At 48.2% G+C, this 27,351-nt stretch overlaps 8 protein-coding genes across 8 annotated transcripts; 4 read left to right on the top strand and 4 right to left on the bottom strand.

Moving 5' to 3' along the window:
- Positions 1-114: 114 nt before the first annotated feature.
- F4807DRAFT_385324 (uncharacterized protein) lies at positions 115-2,251 on the bottom strand. Its single transcript, XM_047995828.1, has one exon. The coding sequence runs from the start codon at positions 2,017-2,019 to the stop codon at positions 250-252; it is 1,770 nt and encodes a 589-aa protein (XP_047856531.1). The 5' UTR covers positions 2,020-2,251; the 3' UTR covers positions 115-249.
- A 649-nt stretch (positions 2,252-2,900) lies between these two features.
- On the top strand, positions 2,901-5,537 carry F4807DRAFT_450640 (fungal-specific transcription factor domain-containing protein; the record flags this gene model as incomplete). Its single annotated transcript, XM_048000147.1, has 7 exons — positions 2,901-2,960; positions 3,063-3,086; positions 3,176-3,297; positions 3,367-3,848; positions 3,942-4,243; positions 4,338-5,014; positions 5,081-5,537. The coding sequence occupies 7 exons, from the start codon at positions 2,901-2,903 to the stop codon at positions 5,535-5,537; spliced, it is 2,124 nt and encodes a 707-aa protein (XP_047856530.1).
- Positions 5,538-5,745: 208 nt separating this feature from the next.
- On the bottom strand, positions 5,746-6,724 carry F4807DRAFT_417255 (NADH-ubiquinone oxidoreductase 21 kDa subunit). The gene is made up of 4 exons (XM_047997218.1): positions 6,607-6,724; positions 6,534-6,550; positions 6,249-6,454; positions 5,746-6,185 (listed from the first exon to the last, which is right to left on the bottom strand). Exons 1-4 carry the CDS (start codon positions 6,664-6,666, stop codon positions 5,899-5,901), a joined length of 570 nt encoding a protein of 189 aa, XP_047856529.1. The 5' UTR covers positions 6,667-6,724; the 3' UTR covers positions 5,746-5,898.
- A 180-nt stretch (positions 6,725-6,904) lies between these two features.
- Positions 6,905-8,583, top strand: F4807DRAFT_417253 (Swi3-domain-containing protein). The gene is made up of 3 exons (XM_047997217.1): positions 6,905-7,227; positions 7,281-7,356; positions 7,416-8,583. The coding sequence occupies exons 1-3, from the start codon at positions 7,010-7,012 to the stop codon at positions 8,256-8,258; spliced, it is 1,137 nt and encodes a 378-aa protein (XP_047856528.1). The 5' UTR covers positions 6,905-7,009; the 3' UTR covers positions 8,259-8,583.
- Positions 8,584-8,702: 119 nt separating this feature from the next.
- Positions 8,703-13,102, top strand: F4807DRAFT_417252 (antiviral helicase). The gene is made up of 2 exons (XM_047997216.1): positions 8,703-12,025; positions 12,082-13,102. The coding sequence occupies exons 1-2, from the start codon at positions 8,888-8,890 to the stop codon at positions 12,760-12,762; spliced, it is 3,819 nt and encodes a 1,272-aa protein (XP_047856527.1). The 5' UTR covers positions 8,703-8,887; the 3' UTR covers positions 12,763-13,102.
- A 3,035-nt stretch (positions 13,103-16,137) lies between these two features.
- Positions 16,138-18,382, bottom strand: F4807DRAFT_417248 (uncharacterized protein). The gene is made up of 4 exons (XM_047997215.1): positions 18,203-18,382; positions 17,481-17,898; positions 17,124-17,417; positions 16,138-17,017 (listed from the first exon to the last, which is right to left on the bottom strand). Exons 2-4 carry the CDS (start codon positions 17,862-17,864, stop codon positions 16,733-16,735), a joined length of 963 nt encoding a protein of 320 aa, XP_047856526.1. The 5' UTR covers positions 17,865-17,898; positions 18,203-18,382; the 3' UTR covers positions 16,138-16,732.
- A 4,190-nt stretch (positions 18,383-22,572) lies between these two features.
- F4807DRAFT_417235 (uncharacterized protein) lies at positions 22,573-24,846 on the top strand. Its single transcript, XM_047997214.1, has 2 exons — positions 22,573-23,330; positions 23,389-24,846. Exons 1-2 carry the CDS (start codon positions 23,017-23,019, stop codon positions 24,710-24,712), a joined length of 1,638 nt encoding a protein of 545 aa, XP_047856525.1. The 5' UTR covers positions 22,573-23,016; the 3' UTR covers positions 24,713-24,846.
- Positions 24,847-26,073: 1,227 nt separating this feature from the next.
- F4807DRAFT_385073 (RlpA-like double-psi beta-barrel-protein domain-containing protein-containing protein) lies at positions 26,074-26,585 on the bottom strand. The gene has a single exon (XM_047995827.1). The coding sequence runs from the start codon at positions 26,499-26,501 to the stop codon at positions 26,154-26,156; it is 348 nt and encodes a 115-aa protein (XP_047856524.1). The 5' UTR covers positions 26,502-26,585; the 3' UTR covers positions 26,074-26,153.
- Between the last annotated feature and the right edge of the window lie 766 nt (positions 26,586-27,351).

The raw sequence follows: 27,351 nt of genomic DNA, 5'->3' as shown, positions 1-27,351 counted from the left end.
GAACCAAAGGTTGCTTTTTTGTCTCAAGACTAATGATTCATTAGCAGTCTAGTTCAAGATGATTACGTTATCAATATTGGCAACATTGAGAACTCGCAAATTGATCACTTCTCTAAAGGATTCGGTCGAAGTAGATCATGGCTTTCTATTGTTGCATCCGGGGTATCTTCAATCCTCTAAATACACTACTTAGAACATCAAGGTCCTAGTAGTGGTCCTCATGATGCTTGAGAAATAGTGTTAGTATCACTAAGTGAAATCGTAGACCATTAAGCTCTCTCGTCCTTTAGACTCTTTAAGGACAATGACCATCTCGTCATCGAAACCGACCCAGTTTCGCCGGTCGTCCCACTCAACAGCAGCGAAGTCGTTGGAAGGAGTTTTGTCTATTCCTTCCACATCAACTGTAGACTTGGATGTTGGTCGAATCTCGATACTCTTTCCATGTGCCTTGCCCTCTAACTCCCAGACCCTAATCTCCTCTCCTCGGCAGCTGACGCTGACTGCTTTACCACGAGCCGTTATCTCAGCATCACTTATACCGGAAGTGTGCCCCCATAGTCTGATGCCACGCGATATAGAAAGTGAGGTCGCAGTAGACGTACAGAGGTATAAGATTAACGTGTTATCAGGGAGGGTTGCGAGGAGATATGGGTGGGTGTAGCATAGGTTGATAGGTCCATCTAATTCTTCTTCGTCTTGTGACGAAGATGAAAGGTTGATATGCCGAGCTGGTGAGGTAGGTGGAGATGGCATATGAGTAGGGCTTGACCGGACGGGGAGACTATATGCCAGTCGGGTGGCTGTGATGTCCGGAGTAGACTTTGATTTAGAAGGGCGCAAGTGTAGATCTTGTATGCCCAAGGACCATCCTTGAAGAGTCGAAAATGTGTACGCGATTGAAGCCACAGTACTTGCTGCTGTCTTTCGAATAGATAATGCCAACGGTGCTCTTGACGTATGGGATTTTAGTGATGTTAAAAGGTATGGCGCTCGAAGAATTACCGGTTCGGGATTTCGTATTTTTGACTTTGAGGTTTTCAAAATATGCTCATCGTCCGTGTCTTGCATCGTTTCGCTCCCGGAATCCAGTGCGGTCTCACCGTCTGGTACTTGGATTCCAGAACGATCCGTACTAGGTGGTCTATAGAATGTGTAGAGGGATATAAGAACGGATTTGGTTGCCGTTAGGAGGTATGGATAGGAAAAGGCAACTCCGATTAGCTCTCCATTAGTAGATTTCTCGTGGCGATATCTTCGCAATATCCTCCTTTGTTGGATGTCCAGCTTCCAAACCCCAAAGCTACCGTCGGAGAAACCAATTGCGATCTCCAAAATTTGGTCTTGAATCCCTTGATCGTCTATAGTAATGCAGCTCGGCACGATTTCCGAGTCAGCTTGACCCAGACTAATTTGCGCCAGCAGATATTTTGTCTTCAAGTCCCAAGCCCGTAATCCTGTAGCTACATCGGCTGTGATTGCAATGCCTTCGGAAATTTTAACGAGTATCTTATGCGGCGAACTTGTCTCGGGAGGTGATAGTTCTTGTTCTTGTCCAAGTTGAAGTTCCTCGACGGCGCATTTTCCCTTTGACCAGTTATGTCGGAGCTTGTATTGCTTCTTCCAGTCCCGTGAACGATCTTCGAAGTTGCCGACATGCATATCTACCCAGCCTCCTTTTCTCCCGTCTGCCCATACCGCCTTGCGCGACGAGTAGTGGAGTTTTCCTTCTCTTGCTGAACCATTACGGAATCCCGGGATGCGAAGGGCGCGGGGAAGGACAAAGCGCTCGTAATATAGACGTTTCCAAATCTGCGAATCACTGAATAGATCGTAGAAGCGCCGCGATAGTGGCGCGATATTCAACAAGTCCGGAAGGGGTAGGAATGTGAGAATGCGTATGAGGAGTTCGTTCGGTAATGGCGATAGCAGGTCCGGTAACTCGGTATGGCGGGATCGTTTTGTTATCGTCGACCTGGACGCGATGTCATTTTCGGTGCGCTTTCGCTTGTAAGTCATCCTGCGACTCTACAAGTACCTCAGCCCGAATTTGATTGTACTATACTATGCGTGGGTATATTCAAACCTTGGGGTCTATCAGGTAAGAGGTTGGTAGGAATAATGGAGATTGTTGGTGGGATAGTAAATCGCATCTCATCAATCGACAACGGGAAATCGGTGATATCGGATATAATTCTAGTTAGTAACTTTAAGTTGACTCTCATTATGTAAAATTAGTCACCCACGTCCCAGATCATATGGGTCTACAAGGCGAATGACTAACCATTCGGGGTTTAGCCTCTCAGATGATCGGAGTCTTTCCTAATTCGCTCGATTATGTAACCTCATAGTCTCTTACTCTTAAGTCTTTACAACAGGCAGCTAACTTGATAATACTCACTTATGAGCAATTAGAATCTCGCACACTCCATTTCTCTGAAACAGATTCTATTATAAAAATTTCATTATCTGGTAAATAATAAGTTAGGGTTCAGACGTTAATATCTACCACCATTAGCTCCTAATCCCGTCGATTACGAAGTTCCAGTCAGCCTCACCTGCTCCTAGGAGATTAACTTTTATATCCCATATCATTGGGATACCAACACATATCTTGGAGATGCAGTAGTTGGTCTGATTGGTACCGTATTATATACATAGATGTGCTTATGAGTCAAAAACTGATGGTCTCTAGACTCAGCCACCCTCTACGGAACCCGCGGGTGCCGAGATCCAAGTAAATCGTCCGGGCAAGAGTGTGAGGTCAATTTAGACTTCGCAGTTTGAGTCGTCGGATGTGTCTTTGAATCATCATCCCACGTGTCTTGCCGTAGTCATTGCATATGCTGGCAGATTAACTGCCGAGAGTCACCAGCAGTAAGAGTTTATTCAATCCCGCGATGGAGGCCGAGGCGACCGAAGTTAATGGTGGACCCGAGTCTCCTACTCCCCGGAGAGCAGTAAGTAAATATCGGTGCCCGTCGGCCCCGTTATTCATAGGGCCAATTCTGTGAAACCATGATTAGATCAGGACCTGTTGGCTAAGTAATACCATGTAACAGTGTGACCAATGCAGACTTAGGAAGGTAAGGGATCCCATATTGCCCCCGTCCCCTTTTAGCTGCCAGCTTACGGCAAAGCTCGCTAGCCCTATAACTAATACCCGTGCTGGTAGATACGCTGTGATAAGGAATCGCCGTGCTCCAACTGCCGGAGCGCTAGGCGATCATGCAGTTCTACAGGAGCTGGCCAGAAACCCAAGGAACCACGGCAACGGGTACTAATATCCAGCCAATAGTAAGCAGGACACGACCTCCTGCAACTCAGTCAAGGCCGTAAACGATCTAATAAATTGAAATCAAATAGTGAGCGGAAGATTGACTTAATCGAGGAGCGGCTCGGTGGTATTGAGACGCTTCTACGAAATCTAAGCCCAATTTCGGCGTCCAAGCCACCCGACACGGAAGCTTTTACACGGCAGTCGTCTGACAAGCCAACGCCGTTATCCCCTAACAGTCGAGATGAGTCGTCAGGCACCGTTTTCGATCCGGAAGATGCGGGAGACTTCGAGGGCAACTCATCCTTAGCAGCACACACTGTCTTCGCGAGTGAGTTTCTCGAGCATGCCGTCCAAGGGACTCCATTACAGCAAGAAGGGAACGTCCCCAAGATTGATGCGGCGTTGTCGTCGCTGCGTCATATCTTAAACATACATAAGACCCAGCGTGCTGTGTCGTCGTTCCATGAATTTCGTACCCCCGGCTCGAAGCAGCAGCCAAAGGTTAGCTTACGAGACCTGCCCCTGCCGCCTATGGAACTCGTAGCGGAGAAATTACGAGAAATGAAACGTATGGTGACCCCTCCTCTATACTATTTCGCGTCTCTTTGATCTCATGCCCTTGGATCATCAATCAATCTCATTCGCTGACGACTTACCACAGATGGCCCGGCCCCCATGATGCTTGCTGTCCTCTATTGCTTTATAGAGGTTGATCGTTTCACCGATCAATGCAGGCGAGTATATTTTCATACTGACGACAATACGGATGCGACATACATACTCGTCAACTCTGGCCTCGCTTATATGTTCTTTGAAGCGGGCCTCGGAACAAAAAACCCTGAAGAGAAGGCTCGGTATGATTCATATTACCATATGTGTCAAAAGAACTTGGAGGTTGCACTATCACAACTCAACCTTCTTATGCCGGCAACATTGGAGAATATAGAGGCCTTACTTATGGCGGTGAGTTCATTTTTTATATACTAGTGACGAAAGGCATACCATACTCTAGAATATAGATTTCCCCGCTGAATCCATGCTGATATAACCTTTATAGGCTAGCTTCTCAATAGATATATCACGGCCCTCACTGGCATGGCTTCTTGCTTCACGTGCCGCTCATATGTGTAGGACATTAGGTCTGCACCAGATGCATACAATGAAAGACGACAGCCCACAGAAGAAGGCTGACAAGTCCCTATTATTCTGGTGCACGTATATGCTTGATAAAGGGCTGTCTTTAAGACTAGGTCGGGCGTCTATCTTACAAGATTATGACATCTCGCTACCGCATATAGCTCCTGAAGCTAAGGCTGCGTTCCCAGGCACCGAGGTCATGACACTATGGATAAAGCACGCGCAAGTTCAAGGCCGAATCTATGAGCGCTTATATAGTCCCGGTGCTCTACGGCAGTCCGATATGTATCGCGTTGAGCAAGTCGGCATAATAGCTTTGGAACAAAAGAACCTGATGGCGCAAAGTATGGAGCTTTATGCGCAGTTTAAGGCGTCCGAGACCGCTGAGGGTCGCATGTTCGCAATCATGCTCAAGTCTGATCAAGTTTCGTACCTTTCGTCGCTAGCCTTGACATATCGTGCGATGCCGCCCGCGGGCACGCGCTCCCGGACCTTCTCGGATGAATGCATTGACTACGCGCGAGCAGCGATGTCATGTCATCAAGAGGCAATGGGCATGATGGAAGATCAGTCTCTGAAAATTGTGTACATCCACTGGTGAGAATCTTACTCGTACCCTACTCCCTTACATAGAACACCTCTACTAACCATACAAATATGAAGGACGATCCTCTACGCGCCATTCATCCCGTTTATCGTAATCTTCTGTTTAGTGATCGAGACCTCGAGCGCAGAGGACCTACAGCGACTAGGCGATTTCGTACAGTCACTAGCGGCGGCGTGCGACTTATCACACTCAATTAGCAAGTTACACCAGTTATGCCAGGTACTATATAATGTCGCACAGCTGTATATCGAGGCCAAGGCGCAGCAACCCGTTGACCAGGACATGGTGCCCGTAGGCAACGAATTTAATATGTATCTCAGCCAACTAGGGTTCATGCCCATAGACGAGAACGTAGCAAATTTCGATGTCAGCGATAGCGGAAATATCGACGATCAGGCGAGATCTATGGCGCAGACAACACAGTTAGGAGACTGGTTCTCGGGAAATAATTATATGTTAGGCCTTTTAGAGGAAGACCTTTCGGGGATAAATCCCTCGGGTTGGCCGTCGTGAACCGGTCTAATGTGGATATATCTGACCTGGATTAATTCGATAGCGGGTAAGGGTAGATGAGGACGTCGATATTCGATGAAATGACAGGGATCCCCTCTCACATATATCATGATATCTATAAAGCCTCATAGCGATTCACTCATAGCGAAATGTACAAAAGCTTCAAGGTCTTAATGAACATTTTCGACAGAGCAGGCGTGAAAATAAATGAAGTGTTAAATTTTGCATTTCATGTCGTCTTCGGAGCCGTTCTGAGCTCTGGCTAGTGTCTACCAGCAGACGAATATCGGTGATGGATATGTACACAACCGCAACTCCTCCCTCCTCGCTTCACCGTTTCCTCTCGCACTCTTCTCCCAACTCACGAGCTAGTGCTCTTGCCCAACCTCTCAGCTTCCAGCTCCTGCTCGGCACGCAGGTAGTACTTGGCGGTGTCAACACCGTGCTGGTTGTGGTTGACGAAGTTGAACCAGGGCAATACGGCAAAGAATAGTGCCGAGTACCTCGACTGCCGGGCGGCTACGCCCTGCATGTGTGGCGTCACGGAGCTAACGCCGTATAGCGGTTGCCCAGCCTTCACCTTGTCGACCATCTCTCGCATGTCCATCTCTACTTCGCGGGAGTTCTCAGACATGCCGTAAAATCGTACTGCAGGTATACGTTGTTAATATGGGGTGCGCATGAACGGATATCGTTGTGGAAGAGACGTACGGCACGATCTTTGGTAGAAGTATAGGAATCCACCAATCACACCAATCGCACCAGATAGACGCAGCGCTCGTACGAAACCACCTCGACCGACTTGCGAGGGCGCAAACTTCTCCATCGCTAGGAGGAGACCCGGACCGGCCGCGGCGGCTACGGTACCGTGGACGTAGTCTGATGGGCGGGCATATCCCACTACTCTCCGAAAATGTCTGATATACCATGATAGATTAGCCGCCAATTATATCCATTGAGCTACGGTCTTCATGAAGCTTCGAGATCGTTACGTACGGGTCATTGTCGATGAGCTAGAAACGTCTCCGGTTAGTGATTAGTACACGGACCAATTGACAAAAGTACGTACGGGGTAGTCGGACTTGGCGACTTTGCTAGGAATGTACGTCGGCTGAGTGGAAGTCGCCATACTCGCGGAGTCTAATTGAGCTCCCCAATAGCTTCGGTGTTGTGGAATGAAGTGCTTCGTAATTGAATTGAGGTCATTGATGAAGCTCGAAATCGCGAAGTCTAAGAAATTGATGAGGTAAGCGGAGTTTCTTCGGATATACTGGGATACTTGGCGGGACATGGACCCGCTATGACCACTTACAACTTCGTCATTAATAACCTTTCTGAGAGAGCTAAATTGCCCCACACAGCCCACGTTAAGTCGCGTCTTTCATCTATCCGACGCGTCTTATCGATCTTTAATTAAGGATAATTCTCACAATTATCAATTCATTCCTTCGATAGAAGCAAATACAGCGACGATGGCGCCACGAGCAGATTCGGCGGCAGCAAGGCCAATTAATAACGATATAGACAATTACGACGTCGATGACGATCCGTTCGCTGAATCGGGGAACGAAGCTCCCAAAAACGATGCGCAATCCAAGAAACGCAAAGACACCACCGGTCTAGGCATTGACGAAGCCGTAGCCGTACAGAAGAAGGCTAGGGCTCCTATTGTCAAACTAGATGAGAGCAGGTTCGTATTTCCACAGCATGGGTAACATTAGAGCATATACTCACCAAGTCTAGACTATTATCTGAGAAGGGCATACCGAGACTACGAAGAAAAGCGCGCGATCTGAAATTCAAGGGCAAAGGACATGAGGTACTTCTACCCTTTCTCTACCTCATATGGAGTCTCTGGCGAAATTAACAACATCCTAGTTCTCAGATGCTGCCAGACTCCTCTCATTCTACCAATTATGGTTCGACGACCTGTTTCCCAAGGCAAAGTTCTTAGACGCTGCAGCTATGGCGGAGAAGGCCGGCCACAAGAAGTATATGAGAATGAAACGAATGGAGTGGATTGATGAAGGAAAGCCCAAACCGGCGGGACATGATGGGGATGACGATATTGACGGCCTCTTTGGCGAGCCTAGTGAACAGCCGGAGGAACGGTCCGCTGCAATATTTCCAGCTAGGATTGCGCCAATATTCCAAAATGCCGGAAGTGAGAGGCCGCAGACTCCGACACGAGATGACGTGCCTGATGATGAGGATATGGGTGATATCTACAACGCTACCCCAGTAGCTTCAAAAGCGACGCAACCTGCGGGCACTTCTACGTTCGGAAATGGTGGAACGAGTACATCGTTATTTGGAAATGGCAATGGTGGTGAGCCTGATGAGGACGACCTCGACGCGCTAATGGCTGAGGAAGAAGCTCAACGCACGAAACCTACATCTCTCTTTGGCAATGGCAGTACTGCGAACGCCAGTCGACCACGAGATGAGCCGGATGAAGATGATCTAGACGCATTAATGGCGGAGGCCGAAGCCCAGCAGGAACCTACAAACCGAAATAGTAACACTGCCCCGAAACAGGCAGTGGCTGCAACGAATCACGACGAGGATGATGATTTGGATGCGCTGATGGCAGAAGCAGAGAATCAAGACCAGGCAAAACAACCCGCTAATTCGAAGCCAAAGGAAACTTCAGGTGCATCTAATGATGTGGCAGACGCGGATGCAGAGGAGGCAATGGCCGAGATGGACGGATTATGGTGAAGGTCAAGCTTGATGATGGCAAACGGTATTATGACGCATGTAGCGGCGTTTAGGAGTTTTTGGTGCTATTGCCATCCATAAGTGTTTGATTGTATTACCACCATTTTGACGTCTGAAATGGATTACATCCATTATAATGTAGAGTTGAAAGGGCCTAGAGCTCTCGAACAGTGCTGATGTATTACTGAAGACGCTGACAGTATGACGCAACTTAGGGGATGGAAAACTTCCCACACATCCATACCACAATTCTTCGATCCAATTTTAAGTCCAGTACAAATTAGTACATCCTCATACACCAGACACGTCAGTCGATAAACATCGAAATAATAATTGTCTCTTCAACCCCTTAATGTACATACCAACGTGACTGGTTGTATCTCGGTACTATACTTAGGTACCTCTTAGTACATGTAAGCTTTATCGATAAACGTTTAGGCGATCCACACTACCACACTTGACCGGGTTCACTAGGTATTGCAGCATCCCACCAAATCCAACCCGCTTCCATTTCCATTTCCTAGGAATATCACCAAGGTTAAAAAACGACATTTCATGGTAACATCCTAATTCTCTGCTGTCGTTAGCTGGGGCATTTCTTTGAGTCGAACTTGATATCTCAAAGAACCATGGCGTCTCCGGATCTCGTAGAAGCTATTGGGAAGCTTCAAATCGCAGGCGATACCAGCATCGACGATATCCTCTTCCAACAAGGGCCCCGCAAGCGATTAAAGCAGGACCCGGCAGCGCTCAAGGCAGAACTCGAACAGAAATTCCTGACTCCCTCCAATACTTTCTCTACCGAATGGCTCAACCGTCTACAGCAACGATGGGACTGTCCGACCGATCTCACCGAACTCTTTCGCATTGCGCCGACCCAGACCCGAACTGTTACACGGTTCCAGCGCCAAGGCCTCGAGGGTAGAGTGACGGGATACAAGAATGTCACTGTGCCTGCAAACAGTGCCACAGCCAAGAACTCGACCTCCTTAATGCGTAAGCCTGGCAGCCGTGTCGATTTCGTTCGTGGAGCTGCAGGTTTCTTCCCTTTCGCGCCAGGTGGTTTGGAGAGCGTCGAGGCGACCGCCGCCATAGAGGATCAGATGGTGCGCTCTGAAACTACCGGCACACGGAATAAGTTAGAGCGAGTCATCAAGCTCGGTGCCGAGGGCGGACTTCTCGAGGTGGCCCCTGGTATGGAGAGAGGCATTGACTTTACCAAGAAGAAATCCAAGGTCAACGAGAAAGAAGCCAAGGCAATCGAAGCAGAACTCGACCAGGAACCTGAACAAGAGCCAGAGACAGAGGAGGTTAATGGACATGTAGAAGCTAACGGTACCGAAGATGAACCCGACGAGGAAGATTCCGAAGATATTGATTCGCTCTTACCAGTCGAGTTTCCAGCTTTGGAGCCGCATAGTAATCTTGCCGCGTCCAGTGCAAGGAAGGCCGGCCGAGAATGGGCTCACATGGTGGACATCAACCGCGACATCACCAACTTCAGAGAGCTCGTTCCTAATATGGCTAGAGAGTGGCCATTCGAGCTCGACACCTTCCAGAAAGAAGCCATCTATCATCTTGAAAATGGTGACTCGGTTTTTGTTGCTGCGCATACATCAGCCGGCAAGACTGTTGTGGCCGAATATGCTATTGCGCTAGCTGCGAGACATATGACCAAGGCTATCTACACATCACCTATCAAAGCCTTAAGTAATCAAAAATTCCGAGATTTTAGACAGACCTTCGACGAGGTTGGTATCTTGACGGGCGATGTTCAGATCAACCCCGAAGCAAGTTGTTTGATCATGACTACCGAAATTCTAAGAAGTATGCTGTATAGAGGCGCCGACTTGATTCGAGATGTAGAGTTTGTCATCTTCGACGAAGTTCACTACGTCAACGATTTCGAGCGAGGTGTAGTTTGGGAAGAAGTTATCATTATGCTCCCAGAACATGTGTCACTTATCCTTCTCTCAGCCACTGTTCCAAATACGTACGAATTTGCATCCTGGGTTGGTAGGACCAAAAAGAAGGATATATACGTTATTTCAACTCCGAAGCGACCTGTACCCTTGGAACATTTCCTATGGGCTGGCAAGAACATTTACAAGATCGTCGACAGTGATAAGAAATTCATCGAAAGAGGTTGGAAAGATGCAGACCAGGCGATACGCGGGAAGGATAAGGTTCTTCCGGCACCCGCCGCTCGTGGTGGTGGAAATCAGCGAGGCAATCAACGAGGAGGCCCTCAGCGCGGCGGTCAACAACGCGGTGGCCAGCGAGGTGGTGGGCAACAAAGAGGCAGAGGAGGTCCCCCTAGAGCTAGCCATGCGCCTGGACATATGGGTCGTGCCGGGCGACCGGGCGGCTTTTCGTCGGTCAACCAGGACAAGAACTTATGGGTTCATCTCGTGCAATTCTTGAGAAAGTCTACTTTATTGCCCGCTTGCATCTTCGTCTTCTCCAAGAGGAGATGCGAAGAAAATGCAGATGCATTGAGCAACCAAGATTTCTGCACCGCTCAAGAGAAGAGCCACATCCACATGATTATCCAGAAATCAATTGCTCGTCTACGGCCAGAGGATCGAGTTCTACCACAGATTATTCGTCTGCGCGAACTCTTGAGCCGAGGTATCGCGGTACACCATGGCGGTCTCCTGCCGATTGTCAAGGAAATTGTTGAGATTCTGTTCGCTCAAACGTTGGTCAAGATTCTTTTCGCAACAGAGACCTTTGCTATGGGCCTGAATCTACCGACAAGAACTGTCGTATTTTCCGGCTATAGAAAGCATGATGGTCATTCGTTCCGAAACCTTCTCCCCGGCGAATACACCCAAATGGCTGGCAGAGCTGGCCGTCGTGGTCTTGACCCCGTTGGATCCGTCATCATCGTACCTCCTGGAAGTGTAGACGAAGCGCCTCCTGTGAGCGACCTTCAGAAGATGATACTAGACCCGCCTAGTAAGCTGCGGTCTCAGTTCAGATTGACGTACAACATGATCCTAAACCTGCTAAGAGTGGAGGCGTTGAAGATTGAGGAGATGATTAAGCGCAGCTTCTCTGAACACGCCACCCAACAACTACTCCCAGAGCATGAGAAGGCTGTCAAGGTTTCTGAAGCCGATTTGGCCAAGGTGAAACGAGAGCCATGTAAAATTTGCGATGAATCTCTAGAAGCATGTCATCAAGCTGCAATGAACTATAAACAGTTGACCCATGAACTCTACAAAGGTCTCCTAACTATACCCATTGGCAAAAAGCTATTTACACAATCACGATTGATTGTGTTCAACAAGGACGGTGTACGAACTCCAGGAATCCTATTATCAAACGGTGTCAGCACGAAAATATCGGGAGGCGAGCCAACTGTACACGTGTTCGAGATAAGGACCGAGCGCGAAACTCGCAACGAGACAGATCTGCTGCCTTTTATAGAATCATTCAGGTTCTTACTAACAGCCATGCCGCGCCAGAGAAGGTCGATGCTTTCACGAATCGTACATGTTCCACTTAGCGACGTTGAATGTCTCACGGGCAAAATCACTACTGGAATCGTGCCCGACTTCTTCGAGCAGGGAGAGTCGCGTCAGAAAGCAAAAGACCAGATGATGGCAATCTGCAAGACCTGGGATTCGGATATATGGAACGAGGTCAGCTTTGCTAAGATCAAGAACTTGCCGTTGCAGGAGATCATCGGGAAGCGCCGACAGGAAGAGGCTACCATTAAAGTTACCGCGACTACTTATTGTCGGAACTTTTTGAAGCACGTAAGTCGTTCTATCAATATATTTCAGGTGTGATACGGGTACTAAACAGACTATAGTTCGCCATGTGTCATGATCAGTGGCTTATCAAGGAACATATTTCATCTCTTCGTTCAGCGCTCGCCGATCAAAACCTCCAGTTATTACCAGATTATGAGCAGCGTATCCAAGTCCTAAAAGACCTTTCGTTCATTGACGACGATACACGCATCCAACTCAAAGGCAAAGTCGCATGCGAGATCCACTCAGCCGATGAGCTCGTCCTCACGGAACTTATCCTCGACAACGTCCTCGCAGACTACGAACCAGCAGAAATCGCCGCTCTGCTCTCGGCCTTCGTGTTCCAGGAGAAAACCGAATCAGTGCCCAACCTCACGGGCAGCCTCGAGCGCGGCATGAAGACAATCATCGAGATCAGCGAAAAGGTCAACACGGTGCAGACGGACCGGCAGGTGATCCAGAGCGCGGAGGACAGCAACGACTTCGTGTCGCGGCCGCGGTTCGGGCTCATGGAGGTGGTGTACGAGTGGGCGCGCGGGATGAGCTTCAAGAACATCACGGACCTGACGGACGTGCTGGAGGGCACGATCGTGCGGACGATCACGCGCCTCGACGAGACGTGTCGCGAGGTCAAGAACGCGGCGAGGATCATTGGAGACCCGGAGCTGTACCAGAAGATGCAGACTGCGCAGGAGATGATCAAGAGGGATATCACGGCCGTGGCTAGTTTGTATATGTAGTTTGGGCGTCTGTCTACGTGTTGTTCATGGTTTCTAACCTTACCATGTATCTAGTCAGGGACCAAGGGATATGATAAGGGAGGTTGTGCGTGTTGCAGTTGCTATCGCATTTAAGGACTCGGAAAATTCATGATGGAGGGTATGATCATGAGATGAGATGAACGGTATAATGATGTTACTATGAATCAGACTTGCAATTTGGTACATTCCTATCATTTTTTTCATGTGATTGGTGAGTTTCTGTCTATTTCTAGTAATAGAATAACACCTGGCATGTGTTTTTCAAGGAGCGACGACTTCCTAATCTGAGGTAGGTTAGGGGTGGGAGTGGTAATTACCCCTTTTTGGTATATGAGTCTTTTTATGAGTTATAGTTCAGAAGTAAAGTTCACTATAAAGTTGAGCAGATATTAAGAAACTTTGAACTCATGAGCAGAGTTTAATGTATGAGCAGTATATTAATGTTGGATCAACGTCACGGGTCTCATTGAGTGTATATACCTGATTAGAGGCACTTAGTATGTATTATGAAATAGTCAAGCTATACAAATGTCTATATGAAGAGATAGAAACTATACATCTTGATTACAAAGAATCCAATACCCAGAGAAACACTGAGTCCTTCTCCTTAAGATACGTACTTGCGTATTATAGGTCTCATGAGCGGGTTATAAGTTCATTCCCAAAGTCAACATAAAAGTTGCTCAGGATTAGAAATAGAAGGAAGGCGCTTATAGCTCAGACATGTCTACCTTATTAACAGTATAACCAGCGTATTATTGATTCTTCTCTTTGTCAATATCTTTCATATTCTTCTACTTTTTACAAGTCAATCTCGGTAAACTCTCCCAGTTCTATTGATTCCATTCAAGAACCCTTTTAATCAACGTCCAACTTCAGCTAGAAGTCAATGAGCTGCATGAAATCTCCTAAGAACACCGCCAAGATGTTCGAGAATCATAACACAACGGAACAGATTCAGCTGCGGACCCTATTCCACATCCTCAGACAATTCAGGTTCTTTGGAGATTCTCATCTGGCGATCATACCAATCATACCTACTATCCCAGCCATTAGACTAGTAGCCCCTTTGTTCCATGGGGGGGGGCCGCTTCCTAATTTGCACGCATCCACGATCAAAGGAATGGTGGAGTTATTCCCGCTTGATACAAACCAATTGAGATCGAGAGATCTGCTTGGTCCCAGCTATTGCGCGCATTGCCCTACGACCTGCATGACAAAGACTCAGAAAACCGGAACATATCTGCTCGACATACTCGAAGGCACGGACACCTACTTGGCAGCATTGCCTATCAAGGGCTGGGAGGAAAAGTTAATAAGCAGTCGGGATCTAGGAAGCATAATGAAGCTCCTAAACACATGAGCTAGTCAATCTTCTACATGTTTTCACATCATCTCTAAAGTCATGCATGACCCTTTCATTCCTGGATCTCACCGAAGTCATTGGCGAGACGTCCCGCGACACTGGTACCTATGGGATAGGGATACCTGGAGCTTAGACAGTTCTTCTCAGCATTGACCCCAAGGAAGGGTTGGAAAGCTGTCAATACTTTTCCAGAAATGCTTTCTAGAAGGTACTCGCCAAAGCCGACGAATTCTTTCGAGAATTACATAAGAGGTCAAAGGAGGACTTCCTAGCCGGAACAATTATATGGCTAGAGAAATTGGCGGCAACGAAGGAGAAGATACCTACACCGTTGTGTGGACGCCAAGAAGTCTTTCATCGGCGGCTTATACAAGAGACGACATGAGCCGCCGTAGCTCACTTTCCCCAGGCGAAGACCTGATCTCGTGAGCTACCGATTCTTCTCATGGCCCTAGTCTCCTTCAGTTACAACCATATTTTCCTCTTCAAGACCATAGAGTAAACAGGCAAGGAGGAAAACCTGTATTAGAATATCTTGTGAGATGGAAGGGCTACTCAGCGGCAGATGACTTGTGGTATCCCAGAGAGCTTTTATTACAGAACGCGATGGAGTTACTCGACGCTTACAACCGTAATCATCTAATGGCAATCAAAAAGTTAAAAGCAAAATATAGTTTAGAAAAAACGTCACTATCGATCCCTAAAGATAACGCCGCTACTACTACGTTTACAACTCAAGCTATAATAGCACTAATTTCTCCCGCAACAGCCCCAACAACATCAACGCAACCAAAAGTTGCAATATCGCCAAAGATAAACATATATATTCCCCTAAAGATACGTAAAGACTACGAGAGAGATCAACGAGGATGTTGATATTTTTCGCCGCGTCGGCGGCAGTTGATGAGGAATACAATCATATATATTCAAAGGAAGGAGCCACCATAATACATAGCTACCATACAAGGTAGCATTCTTCAGGATCTCTAAGATCCTGTTAAAACTTAGAAGAATCAACCATTCTATTCACTCTTCATTTGTCTATTAATGATCCCCTATCCCTAATTTTATGGTGTTTTTCGGCTTGACTGCAGTTGCAGCAGAGCGCCGGCGCAATGTTCCTACAAGAGCATTATTATTAACCTTTATATTACTGGGCAGTAAGGTCTCCCCTTACCACGGCCGCATGTGGTGTGTCCTAAAGTACCATTCACCAGGTACATATGTCCAATATACATCTTACTGCCATGGTATATTTCCCGATGCATCCAACGACATGAGTTCAGTCTCAAGAACGTCTTAACAACGACGTGGTAAGAAAAATGCGACCCATATAGAGGAGTCGGTTCGCTGTTGGCCTTAAGGGAAACAGGTCAATGGTCCGAGTCTCAGATTTCGGAATGACCTCCGACCAAAATCAAGGTATCTATATTGACGACATGCGCGAGACTACACGGTCACATGCAGCTACAATGAGTGACGAGCGAAGTTGGAAGGCTAGCCCATCAGAGCTCCGTTACCAACAGTTTCACGAATCCAAGCCGTCCGCTCGCGACGTGATGGGAGGGACTTTCGGGTTGATGATTAATGATGTTAGAAAGACTGGTGGTGAGCGCTGCGACGGAGAAGTAATGACGCAGGCTTGAAGGACGGAGTACACGATAAACAGGATACTTCCGTTCAGATCTTGATTTGACAGTGGTTGGGACAAACGACATCATGGCTATCGGAAAGGAGACGCATTGGAGATCGGTTTAGTTGTTCGTCTAGCAGGTTAAGGCGCAACTGTCGGAGAGCGCTTGGCAGAACGGCAAAAGCTTGGCAGAGCACAAAGGCAGGAACGTTGGCAGGAACGTTAGCTTGAAGAGCTATTGATATTCTTGTAGTCAAGTAACCATACCATAGCTAGAACTTAAGAGAAACAACAATATACGAGACTTCAGACTTCACAGCAACGAACGAACCCAACTTGGACGGAATAGATCACGGTGACGTTTCCGCAACTTCTTCGAGGACGTGCGCAGCTTTGGCGGACAGGAATGTTGAGTGAGGAGGACAAGGGAAAGGCGGGAGGGTTCATAAAAAATAATACGATGATATTACCACCCTTATGGTCAATTCAATCATACATCAACGTGAAACCATGCGAACATATGATAACGAGGATACTCAGCAATGTGGTATGTAGGTAGGCAACACGCAGGAATTGAACATTGTCTATAACTTCAACCCAACCCACGAGTCCCTTTAACCTCGCTCGTCAAAGAGCGAAGAACATGACATCCATCTCTAGTCCCCGCAAACTAATAAGCGGTGCTATTCGCCCCAAGATAAATATGTTATGAAAATCCGGAACGCCAGCCCCGTCCCTTATGTCGTGATAATGCTAGGTAATCAAAGTTCTGCCGTGCTGAGCCAACCCCATGTCAACTTCGCGCCCTCTACGTCTGCCACGCGTATGTGCTTTACTCACATCGCCGGCTGCGCGACTCTGTCATCCTCGTCCCCACCATTCCCATCTCCCCCCTCGCCACTACCATCCCCACCACCACTGCCGCCGCCACCGCCGCGAGCCCCAGCCTTCTAAGCCCTAAGAGCCCTCAGCCTCTGCTGCAGCGCGTCCTCCTCCTCGGCGGTGGGCTCCGCGGCGGCGGGCAGCGCGGCGGGCTCGGCCTTGCTGGGCTGGGCGGCGTTGAGCTGGGAGTTGAGCTGGACGCCGGCGTCGTCGGCGAGCTTGCCGAGGAGCTCGTGCACGGCCTCTTCCGACACCTGCTGGCTCGTCGTCTGCGAGATGGCGTCTTGGTAGATGCCGTTGTTGACGGCGTATTCCTCGTTTTGTTGTTTGAATTGCTCGAGGGTTAGGAGGGTCTGGGGATGGGTTTTATGTTAGCGTTAGCATCGGCGTAAGATGGTTTTGGGCAATAAGAATCGTAGATAATAGATGATATATTATAGATGATAATAGAAGACGTACGCGCTCGGGGTTCATGTTCCGCTGGGCGGCGGTCATGGTGCGCGAGGACTGGCTCATCATGTGCGTCATGCGGTTCATCGCGTTGTTCGCCTGGATCTGCGACACGCTGAGCTCGGCCATGTCGGCCATCTGGTCCATCTGCTGGGCGAGGGCCTGCTTCGAGAGCAGCACCTTGGCCTTCTGGTACGCCTTCGCCGTGTCACCCTTCTTCAGCAGTTCCTGGATCTGCTTCTTCAGGAGCGGGTCCTGCTTCGCGGCTTTCTGGGCCTCGCGGCGGGCTTGCTTGGCTTGGAACTGTTGGGGATGACGGCGTCAGTGACGATGTGAGGGGTTGGAAGGGGATGGGGAGCGGCATACGCGAGCCTGGAATTCGACTTGCATGTCGCGGGCCATTTGTCGGTTCGACATCTTGTCGGATTGGGGCGATAAGCGTGAGGTCCGCGGATTAATGATAATGAGCCGGAGGATGGCTCGATGGACGGAGGGCCGATGGTGGACTCGATCGAATATGCGTTCAATTAGCCGGATAATAGGGAAATCGTTGCAAAGGTCGTCGTCGTTAGGAAAGATGCGGAATAGAGTTGCGGTTCGGTGTTCTGGCCCAGTCGGCAGCCGGGCATTTCTTGGTGGGGCGAAGTTTAAACGCCTCTCTCTGACGAATGACGCAGTTCGGTGGGTTTTTTTGCCAAGGCTCAAGGTTCGCCGCGGTAGGCAACGCTCAAGCCACACACATTTCCCCATATTTTAGCCACGTCTTTATCGATAAGACACTGTACTTAGCACAGTCAGCAGTTAGCACAGACATGCATAAACGTTATTAAAGGGGTGTGATGTTTCATAATGGTATCCAATCATGAACATTAAATGTGTTCATGACTGCTGATCAAGGAGATCTTCTTTTCCAACTGTTTGATGATATTTCTACTGTTCGAATGATATGTTCCATTGTAAGAAACAAACATGATTTTCCGGATAGCCCCTTGACCCCGTGTTTGGGTAGACAGGGTCGAGCGTTCTCAAATTGTTCACCAGCTAATCAGATATGCAAATATGCTGCAAGGACCGAATTTTTCGCTTACTATGTACTCTAGGAGGAAGGGAGATGCAGGAATGTCCCTTCAATAATATAGGCAGATAGGTAGGTATGTTACTACACTGCCTGGGTATCTTTCTTTTCTCTTGCCAATTGACGCTGCTTGAAGTATCAGTGAGAAAGAGTAAGTTCTATCAAGAGCATCGAATTACGAATGGATGACGAGTTGCATGACAGAATGATATGTTAAGCCTGCATTGTTAGAGAAATAGTCAAGTTTAAGACAAGTCAAAGCCTGCCCTAATCAATGTAACATTCGGTATAGTTATTTTCGTAATACGCCTAAGCTGAAATACTGATTTAGCATTAAGTTTAGCATCTGTTATGCGAGACGGCAATATTTGAGGATTCGTAGGCTATCTACGATTCAATTTATGCGAGGAGGCCGCTGTCGTACCTAGAGCAGCTGAGATAGGCTAGCGAATGCCGGACTGGTCGTTGAATACGCCGGCGCGATTGGATCGTCGTAAGATTTCGAGGGTACGATGTACCTGGTCAGCCCTAGAACCTGACGTGAGGCCATAGAATAATATTGGAACGTAGAAGAACGAGATAGGCAATTTAGTGCATATCCTGCTCTCTAGTGAGTAAATGCTCGACATCATCGAATTGTCAGCTTCATCATCACTAAAACGATCGCTCTATTGCGTGATATTCATTCGAATTCATTTACTCGTTCATTATCTGTTGTCTGAAGTGCACTTTATGATGGCGAATTAGCATCGTATTCTCATCCGTATTGGCGTATTAACGTGCGTAATCTTGGGGGCCTCGTGTTCAAATATGGGGACTTCGCTTGAGTAGGCCGAGTTGCCCTTGTCGGAGACGGGAGCAAAGAAGAAAAGGGGGCGGACCGGAGAATAACCTTGGCGCTCGGGACTAGCCATTCGATAGGGGGCTTAGGGGGCTAGAACATTAGGTCCGCCCACAATTTCCTGAAACAGGCGTCGTGTAGGACCCATACATTCAGCACTCCGTCGCCTGCCTCGTCTTGACTCTTCGGTCGTTTGATTTTGAGACGATTCGTACGTGCGCTAGCCATCATGAATGTCATAGCATAGACTTACCTCGGAAGGCAGGTTGGTATGGCCGTTGGCTTGGTTGATGGGATAGTACGTAAACAAGATTATAAGCGAAAGCAGGTAGGGAGGCGATGTGGCGATGTCTTTCCTCCAATCAAGGGGCTGAATGAATTCAATATTGTCCATCAATTGGAGAGATGCAGCACGTGCTCCCTATTGTAGGCACCGAGATAGCTATTGTGTAGGGAGTATACCACCTACCAATGTCGCTAGGTGATTATCAAATGCGTATGACCACTACTCACCTTTTCACCTTGCCCTAAATTAGCTAATACTTAGAGGCGTGACACAGAAAGTGCATGAATATGTTGCGCCTCCATCTAGATCTGCTGATTCATTGAGCCGGATTTCGCGGGGAAGATTGCGCACTCGATGCAACGTTCGGATGGCCCGCGATCCACCGTGCTCGCGGAACTTCGGCTGCTCAATTTGAAGCGGAAGGTGTTTGGATTTGTGGACTTCGAGAGGAACGGATGGGAAGCAGGGAAGGTCTGAGAGATCCCCTTTACATAAACAGTGTTTCATTGCGCGACGAATCACAGACAGGCTTGGCCGAGAAAGGTTGGTGGTTTGTCTGTGCATATGTCGAGAGGGATTGATCTGATAAAATTTCATCTTTCTGAGATTCGCGCAATATTTTCACATGGCACAGGAATCCTCCTTCATCAGCCAGTGATTTCAGGTTAAGACCAACATCGCACGATGATACCTAGAATGACCTAATTTGATGCGGGTTGGCGGCTTCGAGCGAGGCTGAGTGGACGGCAAGTACGGCGTAAGACCTAACTGATATTTTAGCATAGTACAATACAGCACCGCTGAAATCATAAAATCAGCCCTAGTGACATTAATAGACGAGTGCCGTATCGTGCGAGACGGCTGATTCCAGCGAAATCCTTATTGGCTGGCTCGTTGGTTTCGTTTTTGAATGTCGACATCAACCCTGCGCAAAATCAGCGTCGATCAAGGAGCCAAGAGAATGCTTTGAGATAACCTCCAAGGTGAGATTGATCAACCGGCTCATCGTGAATGGAGTGGGGTTCTCTATGGCAATGATAATACTAGTTTCCGAGATTGGTAGCTATGATTTGCAGCTCACTGAATCTGATAGTCGAAATCTTCCAAGGTTCTATTCGGTCACGGTAGTTTGCTACAGAATAGGTAAGACGATAAGGTCAGATTATTGTCCTCCCTAATTCAGTATGTGAAATATGCGTACATGTACGCATGAGGACAATTTTACCGAGTCCGCCCCGTAGCGAAGTAACAAACCTTTGAATGATTGTAATTGAAGCCAGTCTCATGCTGTAACAAGCCATATCGAGGCTTGAAGATCGAGCTATGTGAGATTATAGTGAGAATAAGATGGTTGGCAACTATCCGAATTGTGCATTTGTGATGACCGAATTAAGAAGCAAACTGCCTCGAAGGATCAGGGGCTTCTAGAACGACTCTGAACATCCCGGGTTGACTTATACAAGAGGTACGTAGGTCAAGCAAACATGGGTTAATCTAGGTAAAATGTAATTCAAGCATCAATTCGAACCTAACGATCTTGAATCATGTCGGTGATCGAAAGGAGTGAGAAAATTTTAGGTTGGTGATGGCTTCATTGCCGCTCTTGATGTATGTGCCGCATATTCCTACACCAACAAGTCGACCGCCATTAGATGAAAAGGATGACACGCGACTAAGGATTGCCGTCTCGCTAGCAACAATTCCGTTTCTGCAATCTTATATTACTAACCGCAGAGTTTGGCTCTTCCCCAGATTCCGTCAGGACAATGCGGACGGCTTCGGCAGTCCTTCCGCCGCAGCTGGCCGACCACTTTGGCTCGGCAGCAATACAGGCTAATATCCCAAGCACTGATTAATTGCGGATAGATTATTTCTATACTCTCCCTTTCCTTCTCGGAGACTAATTAAGTTCTGTCTTGCCGTAAACAGGTCAAAGGGATTATTGCGTTGACAAATAGCGTGTGTTCCTGATTCGCCCTCGTTGGAATTTGGGTGTTAGAAACTAAATTTTCCTTGCTTGGTATTTGAATTTGAATTTTGGACAATAGAAACCCGGTTCATGATACCAACATAGATAATTCTATACAATCTAGGCGTCATACAAAGGCTCTCCAACATCAGACGAATGTGAAGCCTATTCCAACAGAATCCTAAAGGTTAATTTAACGATGATGATGGTGATGGCGCGATTGAGATCGTACGTCATGAATCCTTCCGTTTTACGACAGCTTAGTTAGTTTAGAAGGTGAAGCTTCTCAGCGAGGATATGCTGGGCATGCAAGTCAGCGGTGGGCTGACATAGTTGGCTGACGGACGTGTCCTGCGAGTCCAGCTCACTGGGTGGGTTGGTGGATTGGTGGATTATTCCAGCTGCTAATAATAACCACCGAAAGCCTTGGGGCGTTTCCAAATTGGCCTCTGTCTCCGCTGATCGTATCGAAAAGATAGAGGCTGAGGATCTCTAATCAGGGGGTCCGGCCACTAGAATGTCGCCATGGAATAGTTCGAATGCATTAAACCCCCTATTTGTAGCAGCATGAGTTAACGCAATAATCCACCTAAAATGGATAGACATAGTTTTGTTGGTATCCTGAGTATCCATGTATCCATAGATAGGGACATATTCTGCTTAGAATAGGCAATGATAGATAATTGTATGTACTAAGGAATGTAGTAAGAGTTGTTGGCCCAATCGGCAAGTTTGTCGAGTGGTAAAGTCAGTGGTTAGGTCAATTGATTAATCCAATAAACATGAATGTTACCAGACTTCGGTTATACAATTTGTTGGCCTCGTTGGAATTGCTAGCCATGGTATTGCCGGGCCGGTTGATGGAGCTGGGAGTTTATTTTATTAGATGGAAGTCGGGGGAAGAGGGAAGACGTTCTAAGCAGTCTGGCAGTGTTGCAAGATTGAGAAAGTGCACAGGCACAATGGGCGAATAGCACCGGATAACAGGGAAGTTCTCATTCGTCTCGGTGGTTTGGTGCCACAAGATCCACTTGCCTAGTTGAGATCCATCTACCCCTGACACTTCCTCCATCCCTTCTCCAAGAAGTCTCCCTAGCAAGGGTGGTACGTACATCCATGGGTGTATGGGGTTCTTTTCCTTGGCCCCACCGGTGGCTGACACACAAGCACACCTAAGACCCAGACAGGGGGGACGGAGCGGAAGTTGCTGCCTCAGGCATTTCCAGGCTCCTAAATTTATCAGGACACGTTGAACATAAAGAGTCGTTCTTGTCTCCCGTCCTTCCCATCACACTTCGATTAGTCCAAGCACCAATCCATCGACCACCAATCAAGGAAAGACAAGACGGCCACTACATATACTAGGACTTTCGCTTTTAGGCCACCGTGTCCTTTATACTTTCAACTTGTTACACTCACCTACTCACCTGACTCAACACCTAGAGCCTTGACTCATTGATCCTTGTCTCAGCTATACCATGCGTTGGCAAGGGTGATCTTGCTGCTGTTTATTTGTATTGAGGAATTAGGACGGCACCTCTTTACTTTCAGCTCCATTCATTTCTCTTCTATCGGTTACGCCATTGAAGCTTACCAAAGCTACAAAACAACAGCTAAATCCGAAGCAAGCTGCTACTTATCAGCAGCAGCCTTGCATCTAGAAGAAACCAAGTCCTCCTAACAAACCATACACCCAGACACCATACTACAGAGACTCAGAATAAACAAAAAATGGATAACTGGGAATCACAACAAACTGCGACTGCGACTTCGACTCCTCAAGTCAAGTTCGAGGCTTCTCCCGCCGAGTCACTAATGTCTGTCCCTGGCGACATGTATCCCTCCCTCTTCGCCGCCTCCTCCACGTTAAACTCATTGGAGAGTGCTATGACTCCTCAGTCATTCACAGAAGAGAAGTCGGTAGCCCCGACCAGCACTGAGGCTACACCTTCTCCGGCGCCTGAGAACGCCGAGAAGAAGCCGACTAAGAAGAGGAAGTCATGGGGTCAAGTCCTCCCAGAGCCTAAGACTAACCTACCTCCAAGGTACGACTAATTCACATGTGCATCGATGGAGTATTGGTCCAACTAACGAGTACAACAGAAAGCGAGCTAAGACCGAAGATGAGAAGGAGCAACGACGAGTTGAGCGTGTCCTTCGAAACCGTCGCGCTGCTCAATCTTCCCGGGAACGTAAGCGGCAAGAGGTGGAAGCCTTGGAACAACGAAACCAACAATTAGAAGAATTACTGCGAAACCAGCAGAAGACGAATGAGATGTTGATGGATGAATTGAACAAGCTTCGACGGGGCAACGGTGTTAGCCGAAGCTCGTCCCCACTTGACGCATTCCAGCCTTCTCCCTTAACTTTATCACAGCCTTTATTTGGCTCATCTCAGAATGGCCAGGCTGAAGACAAGCCGGGTATGATGAACGATTTCATCCTCATGCCCGAGCAGGACGGCACCGTCGACCCTGCCTCCCTTTCACCCGAAATTACACCCGTAGCCGATGACAACCTTGATGAATCGTCGACGACTGAAAAGGTCGCGACGGCGCCCGCCTCCGAGTCTTCCACAGACGCGACACAACATCCAGCAGCGGTGTTGTGCGACCTGCAGTGTCCGTCAGTGGAAGTTCCTCGGTCGTGGGTAGCCTCGCGACAACCGTCGCCTCCAGCGCTGTCACTCTACCTGCAGCTTCAAACGCTGCTGATAGCCTCTTCGGCGATGCTTTCAGCCTTTCGGCACCCTTTGACGTTGATTCGTGGGGCACTCAAGGCCAATTTAGTCCTTCATCCGACCCCCTCAATTTTGAGTACAATAATCTGGCTAGTAACTCGACCCCCCAATTTCCGGAATTCGACTTCGACCAGTTCCTCAGCACCGACGACGTCAGCGGCGCAGCTCCAGGCGCAACCGCGGGAAGCGACTCGGTCGCCCAAGACAACTCGGAACCATCTTTCAGCCTCTTCGACTCTGAGAATCAAATCTCTTCAGAAGCTCTTAACCAGCAGCCCCATCTTGGCGCGTCCGCTCAAGGATGCGACGATGGAGTTATTGCGGTTGGTGTCTGAGAAGGGACGCGATGACCGGGTCGAGGAGCTGGCATTTGGATCCCCGGGTATCAAGGGCGATCGTAGCCGTGGACCGCAGACGTGGCCAGACGGCACCAGCTTACCGTCGCGAGAGGTATTGCTCACCCTGATGTGGGCAATCACTGTCGAAGAACGGAAATTTACTAGTAGTACTATAGAGGGGGAGGCGACTATAGCCTCCTCGCCGAGTTCCCGACCCGGATTATCAAGCGTCCTAGGACAACAGACACCACCAGTCAAACCAAATTTTGTATTATCGGTGATATCAAAAGGGGAAAGAGACATGACCACGGAATTGGGTAGCGGAAACCGGATAAGGCTTTCCCCATAAGGAGTTCCGGATCAAAACGGCAATGGACACACAGGCAGGCGTCACAGGAGCGGTTGCATGATGTGTGTGGGTTTGATATGGAAGCTGAGCTTGTATCATTACTATGTTATGAATTTGAGAGTCTTGTGCTTTCACCTATCGCCTTGTGATATGCTGTGATGCGATGTCGTGATTGTTCGTAAGCCTAATGAGCATTCTTAGCCGGGAATCCCGAACACCGTCGTAATTGGATAGAAGCCAATGTCTGCCTACGTAGTAAGCAGGCACCTATCTTGAGTGGTCACAATAGGCAGCAACAATATTCCCTTAAGTTTTGATTATTAATTTTAGGTAGTTTAGTGAGGCTACGCAATTCTTGATCAGAAATGACAGCAACCATTCATCTTTGCGACCCTACGTTGATGTCCTAATTAATTACTCATCAAATAGCGTCGTACAAGTTACCCCTTTTTATGATGAAGAGGTTACTCATCCACAAACACGAGAATACCACTCTTTATAAACTTGGCGATGCCGACGGCATTCTAGATTGTGAAGGCTAGAACTTTACGATTCTTGGCACTGATGAGGCTCATCCCAAATACGTATGACCCTGCATTAGTACCCTGCATTAGTATTACTTAAAATATCCATGAAGCGATCTAGAACCCAACTGTCGGAATTCATGCGTTAAATCTCAAAGTGGATCTCAACGTGCATTCTACTTACACAGGATTTACCTAAACAATTCACACAAGTCACATTTGACGAATATTCAGACAAACAATTTTTTGTAACAAATATATTCTACCCCTTGGACGGGCAGTCTCGGTTGGTTCCATTCAGTGTCTCTATGGAGGCTCTTAAAAGACGAGCCGGTAACCAGTCTCCGATACGGTACAATCAACGTACTGGGTATCTCTCTCTCTCTCATCTCCGTTTTGCTCTAAAATGTTGTATATGCCCATCGAGTTTTTCGTTTCTCGTGTGGCCCAAAATCTCTGTCTAGGTTGACGACTGTCTATGCGCGCTGCGCGGTTTCTCGTGATTGACTTGGATCGGATCGGATCGTGATGATTCCTGATTTCTTCTAACGACGAATTGCTGAGTTGGCTTGACTTTGCTACAAGGCGGCGCCGTCTAGGCTGTCCCCCTGAGCGTTGTTGATACCCGGATTGGCTCTGGTGGTTTTGCTTGCGTCCCGCGCGAGCTTTGTTCGCAGTGTGTGCGTTCGTGGCTTGGTTTTCTCTCTGCGTCGTTCGAGAGCGGTGAAGGCTTTGTGGAAGCTTGCTGTCCCCCATTGTGCAGTGACTGACTTTGACTTGACTTGGTTCGACTCATCCCAACGTCAAGTGGAGCGGGTAAGCGAACGTAAACTGGGTCGCAGTGATTGGAGTTAAGTACACCGGAGTAAACAGTAGTACTTTAAGTGACTTTTGACCTATGCCTGTTGGCATATCATTTACGTGGCGTAGTCCCATTCGACTTGGACGCGGCCGGCGGACAGATCGGCGAGCTCGGTGAAGACGGCGGTGCTGACGTCGATGCTGTCGTCGGAGCAGCCCATGCACTTGTCGACGACCTTGGCGGTCGTGGTCTTGCCGTTGTACGTGATCTGGATGGTCTTACCGCAGGCGTTGGGGTCGCTCGTGAACTGGGCGGGGGCGAGCGCGACGATGTGGTCGGAGCTCGAGCTCTGCTCGCCGCACGAGCCGAGGCCGGGCTGGTAGTAGGTCAGGTCGCCGTTGAAGGCGAGCGCGTAGCCGACGGTCATGGAAAGGGCGGCGACGATCTTGGTGACGGACATCATTTTGGCGGTTTTTGTTTGTTTTTGGACGGAGAATTTAGTAGTAGTTCTTGGGAAGGGAGAGATAAGTATGGATCTTTGATAGTCCCGTGAAAATCTAAAGAGATTGGTGTGAAAAAATTGGTGGTTCGACGACGAATTTTCTGGTCTGTCTGTCGATAAGGATTGTTTTAGGGCAGGCGTTCTCGAGGAGAGCGGATGTCAGTTCTGACAAGGAAGGGCAGCAGGCTAAAGAATGCCTTGCTAGTATAGTCCAAAGATTGGAGTATAGAGATTGAATAGAAGTAATGAAGGTTGACGAGAGAAGGAGAAAAAACGAGATAAGTTGAAGCCAGTCCAGTCCATCTTATATACCCATCTCGACAAGCCGGAACTCTCATTTCTCCCTCACCTCTCCTAAGAGAGAGAATGCGGTGCTAACACGCCACCAATACCTCATAATGTCCAAGCGAGTGACTAGGGAGTGGTAGGGCGAGAGGTTTGAATCATGATATCGATCTAGCTGGGTGTTTAGTTGAAACATCAAACATACCTGCCATCGACGACGGCCCGTACGCTACGCAGTCTGACATCGCCAATGCCGCGTGGAGAACATGGATTAGCGTATTCACCTCTATGAACGGACGAGTCAGCATCATCCTCGGTGCGGGACCGGTTCATGCCTCGTCGGCTTAGCGCCAACCAATTGGCGTGGAGCCTCTAGCGAGTCAAGCATAACTGGGGTATCTATTACGACTACATTTAATAACATGGAGGCTCCCTAAAAGCCTTGGGGACTCGGAACCTCCGTGATCATATTTGAAACGGCCGGTCTGAAAATATCTTCGGCCCTTCCGTAACGGCTCTGTGGGGG

This window comes from Annulohypoxylon truncatum (genome assembly GCF_022578515.1).
Source record: "Annulohypoxylon truncatum strain CBS 140777 unplaced genomic scaffold F4807scaffold_8, whole genome shotgun sequence".
Classification (NCBI taxonomy): Eukaryota; Fungi; Ascomycota; class Sordariomycetes; order Xylariales; family Hypoxylaceae; genus Annulohypoxylon; species Annulohypoxylon truncatum.
This window is presented reverse-complemented; position numbering and strand designations above follow the sequence as displayed.

Excerpts from the sequence above, each read along its gene's own strand:
- F4807DRAFT_417255 (XM_047997218.1), bottom strand. The coding sequence starts at position 6,666 with ATGGCGACTTCCACTCAGCCGACGTACATTCCTAGCAAAGTCGCCAAG. Across the intron at positions 6,186-6,248 it reads CTTCTACCAAAGATCGTGCC|TACGATTTTACGGCATGTCT; the intron begins GTACGTCTCTTC and ends GTATACCTGCAG.
- F4807DRAFT_417235 (XM_047997214.1), top strand. The coding sequence starts at position 23,017 with ATGGATAACTGGGAATCACAACAAACTGCGACTGCGACTTCGACTCCT. Across the intron at positions 23,331-23,388 it reads AAGACTAACCTACCTCCAAG|AAAGCGAGCTAAGACCGAAG; the intron begins GTACGACTAATT and ends CGAGTACAACAG.
- F4807DRAFT_385073 (XM_047995827.1), bottom strand. The coding sequence starts at position 26,501 with ATGATGTCCGTCACCAAGATCGTCGCCGCCCTTTCCATGACCGTCGGC.
- F4807DRAFT_417252 (XM_047997216.1), top strand. The coding sequence starts at position 8,888 with ATGGCGTCTCCGGATCTCGTAGAAGCTATTGGGAAGCTTCAAATCGCA. Across the intron at positions 12,026-12,081 it reads GTCGGAACTTTTTGAAGCAC|TTCGCCATGTGTCATGATCA; the intron begins GTAAGTCGTTCT and ends AACAGACTATAG.
- F4807DRAFT_417248 (XM_047997215.1), bottom strand. The coding sequence starts at position 17,864 with ATGGGGAAATGTGTGTGGCTTGAGCGTTGCCTACCGCGGCGAACCTTG. Across the intron at positions 17,418-17,480 it reads AAGTCGAATTCCAGGCTCGC|TTCCAAGCCAAGCAAGCCCG; the intron begins GTATGCCGCTCC and ends CATCCCCAACAG. Across the intron at positions 17,018-17,123 it reads GGAACATGAACCCCGAGCGC|ACCCTCCTAACCCTCGAGCA; the intron begins GTACGTCTTCTA and ends ACCCATCCCCAG.
- F4807DRAFT_385324 (XM_047995828.1), bottom strand. The coding sequence starts at position 2,019 with ATGACTTACAAGCGAAAGCGCACCGAAAATGACATCGCGTCCAGGTCG.
- F4807DRAFT_417253 (XM_047997217.1), top strand. The coding sequence starts at position 7,010 with ATGGCGCCACGAGCAGATTCGGCGGCAGCAAGGCCAATTAATAACGAT. Across the intron at positions 7,228-7,280 it reads GTCAAACTAGATGAGAGCAG|ACTATTATCTGAGAAGGGCA; the intron begins GTTCGTATTTCC and ends CACCAAGTCTAG. Across the intron at positions 7,357-7,415 it reads TCAAGGGCAAAGGACATGAG|TTCTCAGATGCTGCCAGACT; the intron begins GTACTTCTACCC and ends ACAACATCCTAG.